This window comes from Culicoides brevitarsis, chromosome 1 (assembly GCF_036172545.1).
Source record: "Culicoides brevitarsis isolate CSIRO-B50_1 chromosome 1, AGI_CSIRO_Cbre_v1, whole genome shotgun sequence".
Taxonomy (NCBI): domain Eukaryota; kingdom Metazoa; phylum Arthropoda; class Insecta; order Diptera; family Ceratopogonidae; genus Culicoides; species Culicoides brevitarsis.
Genome location: NC_087085.1, coordinates 33,240,076 through 33,257,682, shown reverse-complemented (window position 1 = coordinate 33,257,682; position 17,607 = coordinate 33,240,076). Strand labels below are relative to the sequence as shown.

The window sequence follows — 17,607 nt, the reverse complement described above, 5'->3', positions numbered from 1 at the left end:
AATTTTATTCGATTTTTTTTTGGTTCGTTAATTCCCTGATTAAAGCATGCGGAAAAGTTACATTTAAGGAATAACGTTTCTTGTCAGAATTAAATTAAATGATTGCAAAAATTAATTTTAAAGAAGAAAAAAATGTTTATTTAACAGTTGCGTGCACCGAAAAGAAATAAAAAATAATTTTTAATTCGATTTCTTGAGTAATTTCGTTTCCGTTGAAACTTGAGACGACAAATTTACGTAAATTATTTTTTTAAAATAATTTTCGTGACGTTAAAATTTCTAAAGCTCAAATTATCAAGTGACCTTTCTCAAGTGCAAGATAGAAATTTTTGTTCCGATTCTTTGTGATGATTTCTGGTACATTTCCCAACAACTAACATCAAACGTGCATTCAAGCAACACAAGTACATGTACCTAACGAACAAGTAGCAACAACAACAATGAACAAAAAAAACTGTACAGCAGCAGTTTATTACCCCCCACTAAAAATTCACGTGTTTGCATGTTGTTGCTTGAATGGAAATAGTGCGCAAACTTGTAAGTCACTTGCGCACATTACCAATATCATGTATAGAGAAAAAAAAATTAAACCATTACAATTATATACCCTCACCTACGGATTTTTAATGCCGATATTCAACACTAAGACTCTGGCAGCAATTACAGAACCAAACACATACACCAACAATTCGCTGATTCCGCAATCCGAACATTACACACGGAATGCATACAACTTTCTTTGCAACGAGCTATATAGTGGTGTGATCTTTTGTTAAGTACTTTAGTCTTAAATCTTGTTTCAACGGTTGCTCATCAAATAAATCGTGTGTGTTTTTCTTTCATATTATTTTTTGTGCAATTTTTTCATTTATTATTAATAATAACAAAGGAAAAAAAATCTAAAAAAAACAAGAAAATCAAGAAGAAGAAGTAAAAAGTTTCCTCATTTCTTTCTTTATATATATTTTTATAGAGAAAACGAGATAAAAACGACAATCGTGCTTCCTTTTGTGATTTTTTGTTGCCTTAGTGAGATATAAAAAAAAGGATAAAAAATAAAGGTAATGCCATTCATTCATTGCGTGTGTTATAAGAGGATCAACATTGATCCCCGATATCCCGTTATTTATAGACTAAAAATTGTTCTGACGCCAAATCGATGAAAAATCCAATCACAAAAAATTTAAACAAAGCATTAAATTGGCAAAAAATAGAAACTTTATTTATTATTATTAAAGTAATGTTGCATAATTTTCCTTTATATTAACTTTAACATATATTTTATACGAGCAACATACATTTAAATAGGCATAAAGTAAACATGTTCGCTATTATTATTGCATCAACGAATTCTTTGGTTTAGCTTACTTGACTTTGTGACTGCGATTTAGCGAGGAAATTTGTAATTTTTTTATAAATCAAGAAAAAAAATTAAAAATTGTTTTTTTTTCATTGAAGTTGTATTTTAAATGGAAAAATTATGAATAAAAAATAAATAAATAAATGGATGTATTAAGTTATTTTGAAAAATTTCAATGATAATTTAAAAATTTACTAAAAAAAATTTAAAAATTTAATTTATTATTTTTAATGAAATAAAATAATTTAAAATTTATAGTTTTTTACAAAAAAAACTAGTAAAGTTGACGAAAAAATTAAAAAAAAAATAATTTAAATTTATTTTAATTAATAAATTGAATATAAATAATAAATACCTATTTAAAAAATTAAATTAATTAAAAGTAAATTAAATTCTCTAAAAATCTTTAAAAGTTGAAAAAAAATTTTTTTTAAATAAATAACTTAAATTAAAATAACTTAATTTTGGAAATTCGTATTTATTTTATTTAGCATTCTTTAAAAAATATTTTTCAATTAGTGTTTTTTAACACTTTTTTTTTCATCTATTTTTAATATTATTTTTTTAAATATTTTTTTTTAATATTTTTTTTTATTTTTTTTTTAATATTTTTTTAAATATTTTTTTAATATATTTTTTTAATTTTTTTTTTTTAAATTTTTTTTTTTATCAAAAATTTTTTTTTATTTTTCTGTTGAAAACAGGCAAAAATTATTAAAATTAATTAGAAAAATATTTTTAAAAATTTATTTTATTAAAATTTGTCAATAATGATAAATTTTAATTTTTTTCAAAAAAATTGGTAAATTTTCTCGCAAAATCGCACTTAACGTTATTTCATTCGCAGAAAACACGGAATTAAATAAAATAAACGGCACGATAAAATAAAACATTTCAACATAATCTTACATTGAAAATCAGCTTTACAACAAATTTTTGTCAATTTTCCCCGAATTTAGTTCAAAAAGCTGTAAAACTGCGCTACTCTTGTACAACTCAATTGCATGCGAAAGTTTGCATTTCTCGCGTGCGACACACGATGAGCACGAATGTGTGTCAAATGCAGTACAAACATGGACCGCTACAAAAAAAAATGATTTACTTGCCGTTTTTAATTTACTTTCTCTTTCGTTTCATTATTCGTCAGTTGTTACTGCCTGTTTTTGTGCAGACAATTTTTTTTTACGTGTCTGCATTTAACGGCGCACGTTGCGAAAGATGATCAGTTTCGTTAAAACAATATTTTATTGCAATTTATTTCGTTGTGCATCTTGAAGTGCATCTCGCAAGATTTACCTTGCCGTTAATAAACATTTAAAAATATATTAATGATTCACGTAGCGGAATCACGTTTTGCAAAGTTGATGAGGCAAAGCGGCGATCAATGAGCAAAAATTGCATAAGATTAAAATTTGTGTTATACTACGGTTCATTTGAGATTTTTTTTCGCAGAATTTTTTTCATATATTTTTCTTAATTTTAAATTAATGAATTTATTCAACAAGAGACGACGTGACGACACAAATGTCGGAAGGTAGATTAATGTACTGTAGATGTAAATTCGGTCAAGGTTACAAATTTTGTATGCCCGTTTTTACGTTTGGTATGTAAAAATGTACCTTTAATTTGGTATTACGTAAGAAAAATAACAGAAGCGGACTCTTCAAAGAGATGCGAAATGTGTCAATCAAAGATTTGATGTTTCAATTGTAGAAAAAGTCAAGGTTGAGAATTTATTTGATGGAAAAATTAGAGATTCTGACACTTGTAACTCGTTATTTAGAAGAAAAATGTGGTTTTGAATGGAAAATTTCCATGAAAGTTCGTTGAAAATAATAAAAAACGAATAAAAATCGACTCCAATTGAACTTTGATTCAACATTGAATTAATTAAATTGATCAATTACGCTTCAATGTTATATTTTTAAAGGTAAATTAAGTAGAAAAAGTACTTGGATCATTGGTAAAAACCGTTTCTAATGCACCACAATACGATTTCTTGGAAAATTTTAACTCAGAAGTTCATTTGAAGTAAAATTAAGTGATCTTGAATATTTTATGGACCAAAAGTTGCATCATTTTTTTACATTTAATTTACTATAGTTGACAAAATAATAAGAAAAAAAATTTTTTTCATGAAGTCTGACCTTTTTCCTTAATTTTGAATAAATTTCATTAACATTTTAAAAAATTTTGACAATATGAACAATTTTATGCATCTATTAAATGTAAAATAAAATATATTTGGAGTTAATTTTTTAAGAAATGAACAATTTTTTTGACTTTTGGTCATAAACCCAAAACTCAAGTATCATAAAATCTCTTTAAAAATTACTTAAAATTGACGTCAGAAATATTTTCATGATCTTCAACTCATCATGGACTCAGAAAAACTGCTCAATTACCGTTCAATGTTCATAAAATAATTATTAATTATTTTTTTACCCTTCATCATTAGAAAAAAAATGCAATTAGAACGAACTTTTTTTTTGCAACATTGGCTTTAACAACTAAATTACGTCTTAATTTTATTAAATTTCATGCTATAAAAATTCTCAGTAAAAAAGTAATTTATTTCCGTGCCATGATTTTGTGCTTTATTGCCTTCGTTTTTGTTTTAATTCATTACCTTCCGAAAACTAAAACAACTAAAAAGTAGCGAGATAGTTTCAAATTGATTTCAATTAAAATCGCTTAATTGACCGTGAAATAAATTTTATCTAGCGAATTATTTATCGGGGTTGCAAGAATAGAAAATTAACAGTGCGATTCTTCCCGTTATTATCAATGTCATCGATGCTCAAGAATGGAAAACTTCCGGAAATTTATTAATTTTTCGCATGAAATGGCGCGAAATTGGTCGTTTCAGGATGAAAATTCGCTAAAAATGATAAATTTCTTGCTTTTAGATGACTCTTGTACAACCATCTGGTGATATGAGCGCAAAAATTCGTGAAGAATTGCGAGAACCCGACACTCCGGAAGCAATTGAACGAGATGTTGCCGCTATCAAAGAGTGGTTGACGAAGCAGCCTCATTTGCCGAAAGATATGGGTAAGTTTCAATTAAATTTAGCTTGAATTTATGATAATTTTTCTCGTTTCGAACAGATGATGCCCGTCTCCGTACTTTCCTCCGTGGTTGCAAATTCAGCTTGGAAAAGGTCAAGAAGAAGCTCGACATGTACTACACAATGCGAAATGCTATTCCCGAGTTTTTCGCGAATCGCGACGTGAATCGTGCCGAAGCAGCGGCAATTTTGGATGTCGTTCACATGCCTCCGTTGCCCGGATTGACGCCAAATGGGCGTCGTGTGTGCATCTTGCGCGGCTTGGAGAAGGAAATTAAGACGCCCGACGTTGCGGAAGCCATGAAAATCGCTCTGATGATTGGCGACATTCGTTTGTACGAGGAACAAGTTGGTGTCGCGGGCGATGTGTACATTTTGGATGCCAGCGTTGCAACACCCACGCATTTTGCGAAATTCACCCCGGCTCTCGTGAAAAAGTTTTTGATTTGTGTTCAAGTGAGTGTTAAATTAATGGCATCCTCTTTTGTCGGCTCGACAACGGGGATGAATACCAAACTTTTATTGATTTATTCTATTGTAATTTTTCGTTCGTCTTTTGTCTTCAAATTATGACGATGACAATAGGAAGCCTATCCGGTCAAATTGAAAGAGGTTCATGTCATCAATGTGTCGCCACTTGTTGATACCATTGTCAATTTTGTCAAGCCATTCTTGAAGGAGAAGATTCGTGAACGTATTCATTTGCACTCGAGCATGGACAGTTTATACAAATTTGTACCAAAGGACATGTTACCTGTTGAATATGGCGGGCAAGCTGGCAATATTAAGGATTTGAACGGTAAGTTTATCGCTTTTTATATTCAAATTGCCCTAAATTTATTTAAAACTTTTTGTTCTTTGCTCCATTGAAAAAGTAAAAAATGAACAAATGAGCAAAAGAAAAAATTTTTTATCAAAAATGTAGGCTTTTTTTTCAAAAATTCTTCGAAATTTTACAGAAATTAATATTTTAACATGAATTTTTTTATTAAAATATTTTTCACAAATAGGTATAATAAAATATTTTTCAAAATTTTTTGAAGTAATTTTATATTTTTTTATTTTTTATAAAATTTTTTTTTCAAAAAAAAAAAATTTTAGAAATATATTTTAATTTTTTTTTATTTAAAAATAAAATTTTTTTCACAAAAATATTGAACTTATTTTTCAAAAATTTTGATAAAATTTTTGAAGAATTTTTTGAAGTAATTTTTTTTCATATAAATATATTTTTATTCATACATAAATTAAAAAATCTAAATGCAAAAAAAAATATATGTTTGAACAATTAAAAAAAATTTTTAAATTATTTTTTAAAATTTTTAATTTTTAAGAATTTTTTTTTTTTTTGAATTTTTTTCTTTAAATTTTTTTTTAAAAAAATTATTAAATAATAAATTTTTCAAAAAAATAAATAAATAAAAATAACCTAAAATATTAATTTTTAAAAATAAAACCTTAGATAAAAATTAAAATTTTTCAGATCAAAAAATAATTTTCATTTTTTTTTCTTGTACTTTTAGAACAATGGCGCCAAAAATTGAAGGACTACACCCCATGGTTCAAAGAACAAGAAGCTTCCAAGGCTGACGAATCATTGAGACCAGGCGGTTCTCGCTCCGCTGACGACTTATTCGGCATGGATGGCACTTTCCGCAAATTGACCATTGACTAAAGAAGATATTCCAAGCGCACACAGAAACAGGTTGAAGATTGATTGATTAGAAAAATGCTCAAATTCTTACACACACACGTCTATTTTTTGATACTTTTAGTGACTAGTTTATGGTTTACATGTTTCCTCTCTATTATTTTTATATCGTAATCGATAAAAATTTAATAAAATGACAAAAAAAAAATTTTGCTACTTAAACCTATTTTTTAAAATTTTTCAAAAAAGTGTAGTACGAAAATGAGGCTCGTGTAACCTAAAATTTTTTAAAAAATTAATTTAATATTTTTTTTAATGAAATTTAAAACTTACGGAAATTAACGTTTCAATGGAAATTCTAAACAATCCTGAACCAGTGAAAAAAATCGGCTTTACCGTCTCTGCTAAGAAAATTGAAACTTCAGAACGCAATGCGCCAGCGTACAAATACCAATCGGAGTTCATAACAGCATTTATTAGTTTCGAGCTTTGATGAGTTAAATTTGTTCCGTAATAGCACAAAATGAAAAGTTCAATCGATGGAATTGTCAAATACTCACAAAAAACAATTGCGCGAGTAGAATCTTGCGTTGTCGTCTAAAAAAAATAAATTTTAATGAAATTTTTTGAAATTTATCGAAAATTAAACTTACAATCGCAATTAAAATCAGTGTCATGAGTCCCGTGATATCGGCAAGTTTCAATAAGAAAAACGTACTCATCAAATTTTGATAATCCTTGGACATGCTAATGATCTCTTCGTGATGATGGATGCAATCAATAAAGGCTTCTTTCAAACATTTCTTGAGTTTGGGATTTTTAAAGGCATCTGGAGTCAAATTGAAGTCGGAAAGTACTTCATGGGAAGTTGATTGAACGAAATAAACACTTTCATAGAGGGAAAAATCCTCAAGAAGCTCAATTTTGTCCCCTGTCGAGAATTGGTTGATCTCCTGATAGGTATTTTTCAAGTTTTCTTGCATTTTTCTATCAGAAAAAAATAATTTTTATTAATTTTTCCAAAAAATTGTATAAAATTCACTCACAAAAGATGATTTTTGTTGATTCCATGACGAATAAGAGCCGTATACGGAATATTTTTGATACTAGCGCAAAGCATATCGATCTGAGAGGTTATCAGAACAAAGACATAAGCAGCTGTTCCACATCCATTCGCGAATTGTTGAGCTTGCCATGTTTGTCCGTACGATTCTAACACGTAAAATAGCTCAAAAAACTTTGATTCCTAAAATTTTTCCAAACAATTATTGAAAAAATCTTCAAAAAAAGTCGAAAAAATCTTACATAAACGTCAAATGGATACCAAGCAGGTAACGGCAACTGCTTCTGTTGATTCACCAAAGGAATAAAATTGTAACTCAATGCCGCCATTGTCGTCGTGCAATGCCAATACCGTAAAACTTTCCGTGCCAGCGCGAGTCCCGAATCGATTGTCACGTAAGTTAATCCCGGAGCACTTCTCTTCCTCAATTTCGAATTCATTCTGGCGAAAAACTCCTCAATTTGCGATCGTTTGTACCAAAAATAGTAAAAACTCCACGAATTCCATGCAAAAATGACGGCGTTCAATAGTGCAAGAAATACATCATCAAATCCGACTTCTAAATTCAAATATGTGGCAATTGAAAGCAAAATACTCAAGGTCGTGAGTAATGAAATCGAAAAAAATCGATAAATTGTATGAAAAACTTTGGCTATGAACCCCAAAATTGGATTTTTGAAAGATTTTTGGTCCAAACTCCATTGACCTGCTGCAGTAAAATGAAATTTTGATAGTTTAAAGTAATCTTCTGGCTCTGACATGATTGACTATTCGACATTCTTTCAACTGATGACACTTTTATAGGTGTCTGTCTCATCATTAAATGAAGTAATTAACGATATTTTCCGAAATTCGGGGAAATGGTGACCATTTACCCATCGTAAAATGTGTAATTAAGTGATTTTAACATTCAATTACTGTGATTAAAAGAGGTTAAAGGGCGGTGAAACACTTAACGGGTCATACGATAAAATTTTTTTCTTGAAATTACGCTTCGACGATTCATTTTTGAAGCTTTTTCAATAAAGTGTAATATGAAAATGACGCTCTCACAACCTAAAATTACACATTTTTAGCAGGAAATTCACTTTTTCCAAGCAACACTTACAGCTAAGAGCGTTCCAATCGATATTTTAAACATTCGTCCTGCGGTAAAATAGATCGGCTTAATTGCTTCTGCCAAGAAAATCGACAAATCTTTCTTCATGACGTCAGCGTAAAAGTGCCAATCGGAGATCAGAACAGCATTTAGGAGTTTCATGCTTTGTAAAGTAAGGGAATTGCCGTAGTAGGTCAAGGTAAAGAGCTCCACTGATGGAATCGCCAAGTACTCACAAAAGACAATTGCTCGAGTAGAATCTTCTGTGGTCGTCTAAAAATTGATTTTTAGTAAAAATTCGCAAAAAATGACAAAAACTTACAATCGCAAAGAGAATTAATGTCAAAAGACCTGTAATATCTCCTAATTTTATGAAAAAGAAGGAACTCATCAACGCTTCAAAATCTTTTGAGATTTCCATAATTGCTTCGTGATGATGAATGCAATCAAGAAACGCAGTTCTTAGGCTTTTTTTCAACTCTGGCTGCTTGAAGGTATCAAGTGACAATTCGAATTTTTCATTTTTATCACTTTTTTTGACATTTTCATAAAAACTGAAATCTTCGAGAACTTCAATTTTGTCAGTTGTTGTGTATTGGTTGACTTCATGATGAGCATTTCTTGAGTTTTGTTGCAATTTTCTACGAAAAAAATCAATTTTTTCTATTTTTAAGTTTAATAAAATGTAAAAAACTCACAAAAGAACATTTTTATCCATTCCATAGTGAATGAGAGCTGTGTAAGGAATATTTTTAATGCTGGCATAAAGCATGTCAAGTTGCGATCCGATCAAGATGAACACGTAAAATGCCATTCCGCATCCATTTGCGAACTGAACACATTGCCACGTTTGTCCATAAGCTTCAATCAAGTAAAAAACTGCAAAATAATTCGAACTCTAAAAGAATAAAATATTAAAATTTGCTTTTTAAATGAAAAATTCAACTCACATAAACATCAAAAGGATACCAAGCAGGCAAAGGTAACACTTTTTGCTGATTAATCAACGGAATAAAGTTATAAGTGAATGCCGCGATGAACGTCAACAAATGCCAATAGCTCATAACTCGTCTTGCCAAACCAAGTCCTGACTCAATTGTCACATAATTCAATCCAGGAGCACTTCTCACGTGTAATTTCTCGTTCATTGCAACAAAAAAGGCTTCAACTGCTTCATGTCTGACGTAATAATACAAAAAACAGAAACAATTCCATCCGTAAATAATTGCATTCAAAAAAGCCAGAAAAGTATCGTCAAATCCCTTTTCGTAAAAATTAAAATATGTAGCGATCGCCATCTGAGTCGTCAATTGCAGCAACAAATAAATCGAAAAATGACGATAAATGTCGTGAAATGCCTTTGCAGCAGATGCCAGAGATGGATTTTGCCATGATGAGACATCAAGACGCCACGAACCGCCGAGTGTGAAGAAAAATCGCGGCAATTTGAAGTAATTTTCCTTCTCGTTCATGACTGACTGATGACATCTCCCTCTGGACCATTGAATTTATATGTTTTTTGGTGAATTTGCCCTTTTAACCTTTTGTTCTAATGATTCTAACGAAACAATTTAAAGTTCCAAGTGCGATCAAGTCTAGTCTAAAGCACAACAACAAACATCAATATCATTAAAAATGCAACAAACAATTATTTTTTAAACTTTTCTAACAGCGTGTAATACGAAAACGACAACTTGACGACCTTTAAAGACGAAAAATCATTAAAAATTCAAAGAAAATCAAAATTTTCTACTCACCGAAATAAAACTTGACGCTGTGATATTCACCAAATGTCCCGCCGTCAATACAAAAGGTTGAACGCCGCGTGCCAACATGATCGACAACTCCTTCTTCACGGGCATCATGTACAAATTCCAGTTGGAATTGATGACGGATTCAATTACTCGTGTACTTTGAAGTGCGAGAACTTGTCCAAAGTATGAGAGATTGGTGAGTTCAAAGATAGGGCAACACAAATAACAGCCAAGAACAAATTTTCGAGCGAATTCTTCAGAAATTAACTAAAAATAAATTATTAAAAAAAATATTATTAATTATAAAGGCCGCTCCAAACGAAAATCAAAAATAAAGTCCGATGCCCCATTTTAAAAGTCAAAAATCCAATGGGGCAAAATAAAAAAAAAGTTAAAAATTTCATCAAAATTTATCGTTTTTTGTTGTATTTTTATAATTTTTCAAGACGTTTTCAAAAAAATTTATTAAAAATTTTCAATTATTTTAATTTTTGTTGTGAAAATCATATTTTAACTTGAATTTTCTTCTCTAAAAAATTTTTTCATAAAATTACTGAACTTTTTTTTCAAAATTTTTTGACAGTTATTTTTTATGAAATTTTAATTTTTCAATTTTTAACTTAAAATGATCTTAAATCAATTTTTAATTTGAAAGTTTCAAAGAAGATTATTAAAAAACAACAAAAATGTTGATCAACGATAAAAAAATTGCTAAAATTTTGTCATTTTGTATGAAAATAAGTATTTCAAATTTTTTTTTTATTTTGCCCCCCCCCCCCCCCATTTTATTTTCAAAAATTTTGGACTTTATTTTTGATTTTCATTTGGAGCGGCCTTAAATAATTATTAAATTAAAAAAAAATAAATTAATATTGAAATTTTTGAAAAATTTAAGGAAAAAACTTACGATAGCAAACAAAATGATCGCCAAAAGCAAATTTATGTCGCCATATTTGATCAAAAGCAACACCGTCATCTGTTTTTCGAACTTTTTCAATTGATCAGAGATGGCAATGTGATGTTCAATGCAATCCACGATGGCTTCTTTTAAACACTTCGCGACTTTTGGATCCTTAAAAGTTTCCACGGTGAGTTTAAAGTCCACAAAAGTCTTTGAAGCATCGATTTTCAGGTCAAGTTGATCAAGATTTTCAAATAGTTCGGTATTGCTTGCCATACTGTATTGATTTAACTCTTGAGGAATATTTTTGTAGTCATCTTGTAACTTCCTAAAAAGAGAAAAAAAAATAAAAATTATTTTTTTATTAAAAAAATTTATAAAAAAATATATTAAAAAAAATATTTATAAAATATATTCAAAAAATATATAAAAAGAATCACTTACATCAACGCCCTTTTGTCAATTCCTGCTTTAATTAATGCCGTATACGGAATATTCTTGATACTGGCGCACAAAATATCAAACTGAGAGATAAACAGGATTACCGAGTATATTACAACACCAATTGCTGTCGCATAAAGTATCCCCAAATAGAATTGGGCGATGTACTGTATGATCCATACGATTAAAAAACGATTTCCCACATCCAAATCGAAGGGATACCAAACGGGCAATGGTAGTTGCAAGGTTTTGCTGAACAAAGATACCGAAGCATATCCGCTAGCGACGAAAATCGTGCATACATGCCACCACTTATGGAATTTAACAGCAGCATTATATCCAGAATCGATAGTTACGTAAGTCAGGCCCGGAGCACTTCGATATCGAAAGCCTTCGTTGATGAGAACGAACACTTTTTTCAACCCTTTTTGCGTTAAAACGTAAAAAATGTCAACAATAACCACCCATAAGAACACGATGATGTTAACAAAGAACAAAAATGCGTCAATTAATCCATCTTTGACGTAAACTTTGTACGAAGTTATAAAAAGCAGGGTTTGAACGTGTGCCAGATTGATAAAAATGAACAATCGATAACAGTTGGCGATGAATTTCCCAAGGAACCGAAGATTTTCTGGCAAAAAATCGAAGGAAAAGGTCCATGAACCGACTATTTTGAGCCACAATCTTGGTAAGTACAAGTAATCTTTGACTTGGAAATTTTCTTCTACCATGGCGACCATTTTTGGAGCCTACCTCAAGCACTACTAACGTAAAATTCCATCATTGGTGTCCTTTTAAATTGAAATTTTTGAAGAAATTATAAAGTTTGGTGCGAGTTTCTTAGTAACAATCAACATTTATGACTAATTTAATACTTTCTTCTTCTGTTTATGATCTTTTGTTCAGCTGAACGAGCAACGTGTAGTACGAGAAGGACGTCGGAACAACCTAAAACATCAAAATGACATTGAAAATTCATTAAAAATTGAATTGTTGACACGAATCTCTCGTTCATGACTGACTGATGAAATATCCCGCTGGACCATTGAATTTATATGTTTTTAGGTGAATTTGCCCTTTTAACCTTTTGCTCTAATGATTCTAACGAAAAGTTCCAAGTGCGATCAAATCTAGTCTAAAGCACAACAACAAACATCAATATCATTAACAATTATTTTTTAAACTTTTCCAGCAGTGTGTAATACGAAAACGACAACTTGACGACCTTTAAAGACGAGAAATCATTAAAAATACAAAAGAAATCAAAATTTTCCACTCACCGAAATAAAACTTGACGCTGTGATATTCACCAAATGTCCCGCCGTCAATACAAAGGGTTGAACGCCGCGTGCCAACATGATCGACAACTCCTTCTTTACGGGCATCATGTATAAATGCCAGTCGGAATTGATGACGGATTCAATTACTCGTGTACTTTGAAGGGTGAGAACTTGTCCAAAGTATGAGAGATTGGTGAGTTCAAAGATGGGGCAGCACAAATAGCAGCCAAGGGCGAATTTACGAGCAAATTCTTCAGAAATTAACTAAAAAAAAAAAAATTATATTAAAATTTTTAGAAAATTTAAGGAAAAACTCACGATAGCAAATAAAATGATCGCCAAAAGCAAATTTATGTCGCCATATTTGATCAAAAGCAACACCGACATCTGTTTTTCAAACTTTTTCAATTGATCAGAGATGGCAATGTGATGTTCAATGCAATCCACGATGGCTTCTTTTAAACATTTCGCGACTTTTGGATCATTAAAAGTTTCCACGGTGAGTTTAAAGTCCTCAAAAGTCTTTGAAGCATCGATTTTCAAGTCAAGTTGATCAATATCTTCAAAAAGTTCGATGTTGCTTGCCATGCTATATTGATTTAACTCTTGAGGAGTATTTCTGTAGTCATCTTGTAACTTCCTAAAAAGAGAAAAAATGTGAAAAATGAATTTTTCTATCAAAAAAAATTACTTACATAAGTGCTCGCTTGTCAATTCCTGCTTTAATTAATGCCGTATACGGAATATTTTTGATACTGGCACATAAAATATCAAATTGAGAGATAAACAGAATTACCGTGTACATCACAACACCAATTGCTGTCGCATAAAGTATCCCAAGATAGAATTGGGCGATGTACTGTATGATCCATATGATTAAAAAACGATTTCCGACATCCAAATCGAAGGGATACCAAACGGGCAATGGTAATTGCAAGGTTTTGCTGAACAAAGACGCCGAAGCGTATCCGTTAACGACGAAGATCACCCATACATGCCAATATTTATGGAATTTCACGGCAGCATTGTATCCAGAATCGATAGTTACGTAAGTCAGACCCGGAGCACTTCGATATCGAAAGCCTTCGTTGATGAGAACGAACACTTTTTCCAAGCCTTTTTGCGTTAAAACATAATAAATGTCAACAATAACCACCCATAAGAACACGATGACGTTAACAAAGAACAAAAAAGCGTCGATAAGTCCATCTTTGACGTAAACTTTGTACGAAGTTATTAAAAGCAGGGTTTCAATGTGTGCCAGATTGATAAAAATGAACAGTCGATAACAGTTGGCGATGAATCTCCCAATGAACCGAAGATTTTCTGGCAAAAAATCGAAGGAAAAATTCCATGAACCGACTATTTTCAGCCACAATCTCGGTAAGTACAAGTAATCTTTGACTTGGAAATTTTCTTCAACTATGGCGACCATTTTTGGAGCCTACCTCAAGCACTACTGATGTAAAATTCCATCATTGGTGTCCTTTTAAGTTTGAAATTATATAAGAAATTATGTAAGAAATTATAAAGTTTGGTGCGAGTTTCTACGTGACACACAACATTTATGACTAATTTAATTCTTTCTATTTCTGTTTATGATCTTTTGTTCAGCTGAACGAGCAACGTGTAGTACGAGAATGACGTCCGAACAACCTAAAAAAAGCAAAATGACATTGAAAATTCATTAAAAATTGAATTTTTTGACACGAATTTCAATAATTACCGCAATAAAAGTTCCTGTGGAAATGTTTAACAACCGTCCCGCTGTTAAAACGTAAGGCTTTGCACCGCGAGCTAACATGATCGACAACTCTTTCTTCACAGGAACCATATATAAGTGCCATGGGGAGTTGATAACGGCATCAATAATCCTCGAACTTTGTAAAGTGAGCACTTGACCGACATATGAGAGGATGAGTAGCTCCGAAAATGGAATTGTTAGGTATGCACCTAAGACCAATCGTGCTGCACTGTCCTTGGATATCGTCTAAAAATTAAATTTTTGATTTTTTTTAAAGGTCTAAGTACGAAAAATATTCGAAAAACTTACAAAAGCGAACAAAATGATGGTCAAAAGTAAGTTGATGTCTCCAAGTTTGAGCAACATGAAGAAACTTATTTGTTTTTCGTATTTTTTCAGCAAATCCAAGAGCATTGTGTGATGATCGACACAATCTTGAATCGCTTCCTTCAAACATTTGACAACTTTTGGGTCTTTGAACAAGTCTGGGGTGAGTTGAAAGTCCTTAAATGTCTTTAAAGGATCAGTTTTCAGCTCAAGATCATCTAAATCTTCAAAAAGTTCAATGTCGTTTGAATCGCTAAACTGATTTAGTTCCTGAGGAGTGTTTTTGTATTCTTCTTGTAACTTCCTAAAACGAAAAAAATTTTTAAAACTTAAAATTTCATGAAAAAAGTGACTTACTTGAGCAATCTTTTATCAATTCCAGCTTTAATAAGTGCCGTATACGGAATATTTTTGACACTTGCACACAAAATATCCAATTGCGAGATGAAAAGTGAATAAACATAAAAGACATATCCCATCGCATTGCCAAAAATCATTCCCAGCCACATTTGTGCGAACGTTTGAATCAAAAAAACGACCAAAAATCGATGCCCAACTGTCAAATCAATGGGATACCATGTCGGAATTGGGAGTTGAAAGCTTCCGTTCATCAGCGGAATCAAGGCATAAGAGCTTCCCGTCAACGTACATGCCCAAGTCCATTTATTCTGAAAACGCACAGACGATTTAAAGCCAGGTTCAACAGTTACATAAGTCAATCCGGGCGCACTTCGTTGTCGAAAGCCCTTATTGACGAAAGGAAAGAAACTTTTGATGTTCTCGATTTGTGTCGCGTAAAAAGTATTCACGATGCACACCCACAAGTAGATGAGAATGTTAAAAATAAACATGAAAGCTGCGAAAGCTCCTTCTTTTTCGTTCACTTGGTAAGCAGTGACGGCAAGAACGAATTCGATATGGATCAAAACGGCAGCAACGAAGATGCGAAAGAGATTTTCAAGGGTAGGCGCGGAAAAATGCAAGAAGTTTGGTAAGTATTTCTTAAAATTAAACGCCCAGGCTCCTGTTGTTATCATCCAAAATGTTGGAGTTCCAAAAAATTCTTTGACGTTGAAGGATTTTTTCCACTTGACCATTTTTTTATTTATTTTTTTTTTATTTTAAGATTATTTCACTCAGAACCTCAAACTTCGAATGAAAGAAACTCCCTTTTGTTCCTAGGTTTATATTCAAAAAACTTCTAACAATTACAAAGTTTTATATTTTTTAAGTTTTCAACATTTTAACGTTTATTAAGAGATAGAAGTTCTCCAAAAATACATTTTTCCTTAGAATTTTTCGATTTTCTTGAATTTTTTATGATTTGTTCAAGTTATCGTGCCAAAACGATTATGAAAGTTTGGTGACACTAAAAGTGTTAAACATCAAACATCATTAAAAATTTAAATTTTTCTTCAACTTTTGACTCTTTCAGGGTTTTTTGTTCATTTTTATTAATAACGTGTAATACGAAAAAGCAGCTTTCACAATCTAGAAAGAAAATTTAATTAAAAATTTATTTTTTTTTATAGTTGCTTGACACATACAGCAATGTAGGTTCCTATTGAAATCGTCATCAATCCTCCTGCGGATAAAACGTAGGGTTTTGTGCCACGTGCCAACAGTATCGAAAGTTCTTTTTTGACCGGAAACATGTACAGATGCCAAGGTGAGTTCATTACAGCATTGATAATTTTCGAGCTTTGAATGGTCAGGACTTGCCCGAAAAAGGTGAGAATGAAGAGGCCTGTCAAAAGAATGAACATGTAACTGAGAAATGCGAATATTTGAGCTCCATCGTCGATGACGGACTAGAAAAAAAATTTTTTTTTAGATTTTTTTCTTGAAAAAAAGGAAAATATTTACGATAACGAATAAGATGAATCCCATTAGGATACAATGGTACCAAAGTTTGAAGAACAAATAGCCACTCAATATTTTTTCGACTTTTTTCAGAAGTTCAATGATGGTTTGATGATGCAAAACACAATCAGCAATCGCTTCTTTTAAATATTTCGCGACAATTGGATCCTTGAATGTGTCTGAAGTCATCGAGAAGCTCTCATTGTTCAACTCAAATTTGTCCAAATCCTCCAAAAGTTCACTTTTTTCGCCCAAACTGTACTGATTCAGTTCTTGGTGAGTATTTTCAAGTTCCTTCTGCAACTTTTTAAGCGTTTTTCTGTCCTTTTTAGCTTTGATCAGTGCTGTGAACGGAATATTCTTGATGCTGGCGCACAAAATGTCAAGTTGGACGGTGAACAACAAATACAGATACATGCAATATCCCATGCCATTAGCAAAAATCGTGCCAACTATCAACTGACACGCATATTGAAGACCATATACCGCCTCAAATCGTCGCCCAACACTCAAATCGAAGGGATACCATGTCGGCAGCGGCAACACTCGATCCCCATTTAACAAAGGCACCATTCCATAAACCCCGGCACCGAGAAAGCAATTACATACCCAATAATTGAGGAATTTTTGTGCCGATTTGAAACCAGAATCGAAAGCGACGTACGTCAGACCCGGGGCACTTCGTTGTCGGAAGTTCTCGTTCATCGTGACGAACAGTTTTTGAAAGTTTTCTGCTTGATGGATGAAAAACAGCCAAGTTGCAATGTTCCAAAAGTAGATGATGGTGTTCAGAATGAGTATGAAAGCGGGAAAAAGTCCGTCTTTTTGCAATGTTTGATACGTTGACACACAAAGAACGATCAGAAGATGAAGTAGAAGCAAGAAAATTAAAAGTCTTCGAAGGTTGTCAATCTTTGAGGCGAGAAATTTGATTGAATTCGGGAAAAATCGAGAAAAATCTATTTTCCAAGCTCCAAGTATCTGAAGGTAAGTAGTTGGAGCGACAAAATAATCTTTTGATTTGAAAGACATTTTACCGATTTTCACGTTT

General features: G+C 31.7%; 5 protein-coding genes across 5 annotated transcripts; 1 reads left to right on the top strand and 4 right to left on the bottom strand.

The window, feature by feature from the left end:
* The first annotated feature begins 916 nt into the window (after positions 1–916).
* On the top strand, positions 917–6,273 carry LOC134836832 (alpha-tocopherol transfer protein-like). The gene is made up of 5 exons (XM_063852073.1): positions 917–1,061; positions 4,270–4,414; positions 4,471–4,886; positions 5,016–5,229; positions 5,954–6,273. Exons 2-5 carry the CDS (start codon positions 4,270–4,272, stop codon positions 6,103–6,105), a joined length of 927 nt encoding a protein of 308 aa, XP_063708143.1. The 5' UTR covers positions 917–1,061; the 3' UTR covers positions 6,106–6,273.
* A 25-nt stretch (positions 6,274–6,298) lies between these two features.
* LOC134837673 (odorant receptor 83a-like) lies at positions 6,299–7,584 on the bottom strand. Its single transcript, XM_063853058.1, has 5 exons — positions 7,387–7,584; positions 7,128–7,327; positions 6,735–7,068; positions 6,415–6,678; positions 6,299–6,304 (listed from the first exon to the last, which is right to left on the bottom strand). Exons 1-5 carry the CDS (start codon positions 7,582–7,584, stop codon positions 6,299–6,301), a joined length of 1,002 nt encoding a protein of 333 aa, XP_063709128.1.
* A 4,929-nt stretch (positions 7,585–12,513) lies between these two features.
* Positions 12,514–14,057, bottom strand: LOC134837672 (odorant receptor 83a-like). The gene is made up of 4 exons (XM_063853057.1): positions 13,318–14,057; positions 12,941–13,262; positions 12,623–12,886; positions 12,514–12,567 (listed from the first exon to the last, which is right to left on the bottom strand). The coding sequence occupies exons 1-4, from the start codon at positions 14,055–14,057 to the stop codon at positions 12,514–12,516; spliced, it is 1,380 nt and encodes a 459-aa protein (XP_063709127.1).
* Positions 14,058–14,218: 161 nt separating this feature from the next.
* On the bottom strand, positions 14,219–15,790 carry LOC134837671 (odorant receptor 83a-like). The gene is made up of 4 exons (XM_063853056.1): positions 15,051–15,790; positions 14,676–14,997; positions 14,349–14,612; positions 14,219–14,278 (listed from the first exon to the last, which is right to left on the bottom strand). Exons 1-4 carry the CDS (start codon positions 15,788–15,790, stop codon positions 14,219–14,221), a joined length of 1,386 nt encoding a protein of 461 aa, XP_063709126.1.
* Positions 15,791–16,124: 334 nt separating this feature from the next.
* LOC134837670 (odorant receptor 83a-like) lies at positions 16,125–17,261 on the bottom strand. Its single transcript, XM_063853055.1, has 3 exons — positions 16,560–17,261; positions 16,241–16,504; positions 16,125–16,184 (listed from the first exon to the last, which is right to left on the bottom strand). The coding sequence occupies exons 1-3, from the start codon at positions 17,259–17,261 to the stop codon at positions 16,125–16,127; spliced, it is 1,026 nt and encodes a 341-aa protein (XP_063709125.1).
* Between the last annotated feature and the right edge of the window lie 346 nt (positions 17,262–17,607).

Bases quoted from the DNA above. Each gene is read 5' to 3' on its own strand.
- LOC134837670 (XM_063853055.1), bottom strand. From the start codon at position 17,261: ATGAACGAGAACTTCCGACAACGAAGTGCCCCGGGTCTGACGTACGTC. The intron at 16,505-16,559 runs GTAAATATTTTC...TTTTTTTTCTAG, and splicing joins GATTCATCTTATTCGTTATC to TCCGTCATCGACGATGGAGC. The intron at 16,185-16,240 runs GTATGTGTCAAG...TTTTCTTTCTAG, and splicing joins CAATAGGAACCTACATTGCT to ATTGTGAAAGCTGCTTTTTC.
- LOC134837671 (XM_063853056.1), bottom strand. From the start codon at position 15,790: ATGGTCAAGTGGAAAAAATCCTTCAACGTCAAAGAATTTTTTGGAACT. The intron at 14,613-14,675 runs GTAAGTTTTTCG...TTTAATTTTTAG, and splicing joins CCATCATTTTGTTCGCTTTT to ACGATATCCAAGGACAGTGC. The intron at 14,279-14,348 runs GTAATTATTGAA...TGCTTTTTTTAG, and splicing joins CCACAGGAACTTTTATTGCG to GTTGTTCGGACGTCATTCTC.
- LOC134837672 (XM_063853057.1), bottom strand. From the start codon at position 14,057: ATGGTCGCCATAGTTGAAGAAAATTTCCAAGTCAAAGATTACTTGTAC. The intron at 13,263-13,317 runs GTAAGTAATTTT...TTCTCTTTTTAG, and splicing joins ATTGACAAGCGAGCACTTAT to GAAGTTACAAGATGACTACA. The intron at 12,568-12,622 runs GTGAGTGGAAAA...TCGTCTTTAAAG, and splicing joins CAGCGTCAAGTTTTATTTCG to GTCGTCAAGTTGTCGTTTTC.
- LOC134836832 (XM_063852073.1), top strand. From the start codon at position 4,270: ATGACTCTTGTACAACCATCTGGTGATATGAGCGCAAAAATTCGTGAA. The intron at 4,415-4,470 runs GTAAGTTTCAAT...CGTTTCGAACAG, and splicing joins TCATTTGCCGAAAGATATGG to ATGATGCCCGTCTCCGTACT. The intron at 4,887-5,015 runs GTGAGTGTTAAA...CGATGACAATAG, and splicing joins AGTTTTTGATTTGTGTTCAA to GAAGCCTATCCGGTCAAATT.
- LOC134837673 (XM_063853058.1), bottom strand. From the start codon at position 7,584: ATGAATTCGAAATTGAGGAAGAGAAGTGCTCCGGGATTAACTTACGTG. The intron at 7,328-7,386 runs GTAAGATTTTTT...GAAAAATTTTAG, and splicing joins GGTATCCATTTGACGTTTAT to GAATCAAAGTTTTTTGAGCT. The intron at 7,069-7,127 runs GTGAGTGAATTT...TTTTTCTGATAG, and splicing joins ATCAACAAAAATCATCTTTT to AAAAATGCAAGAAAACTTGA.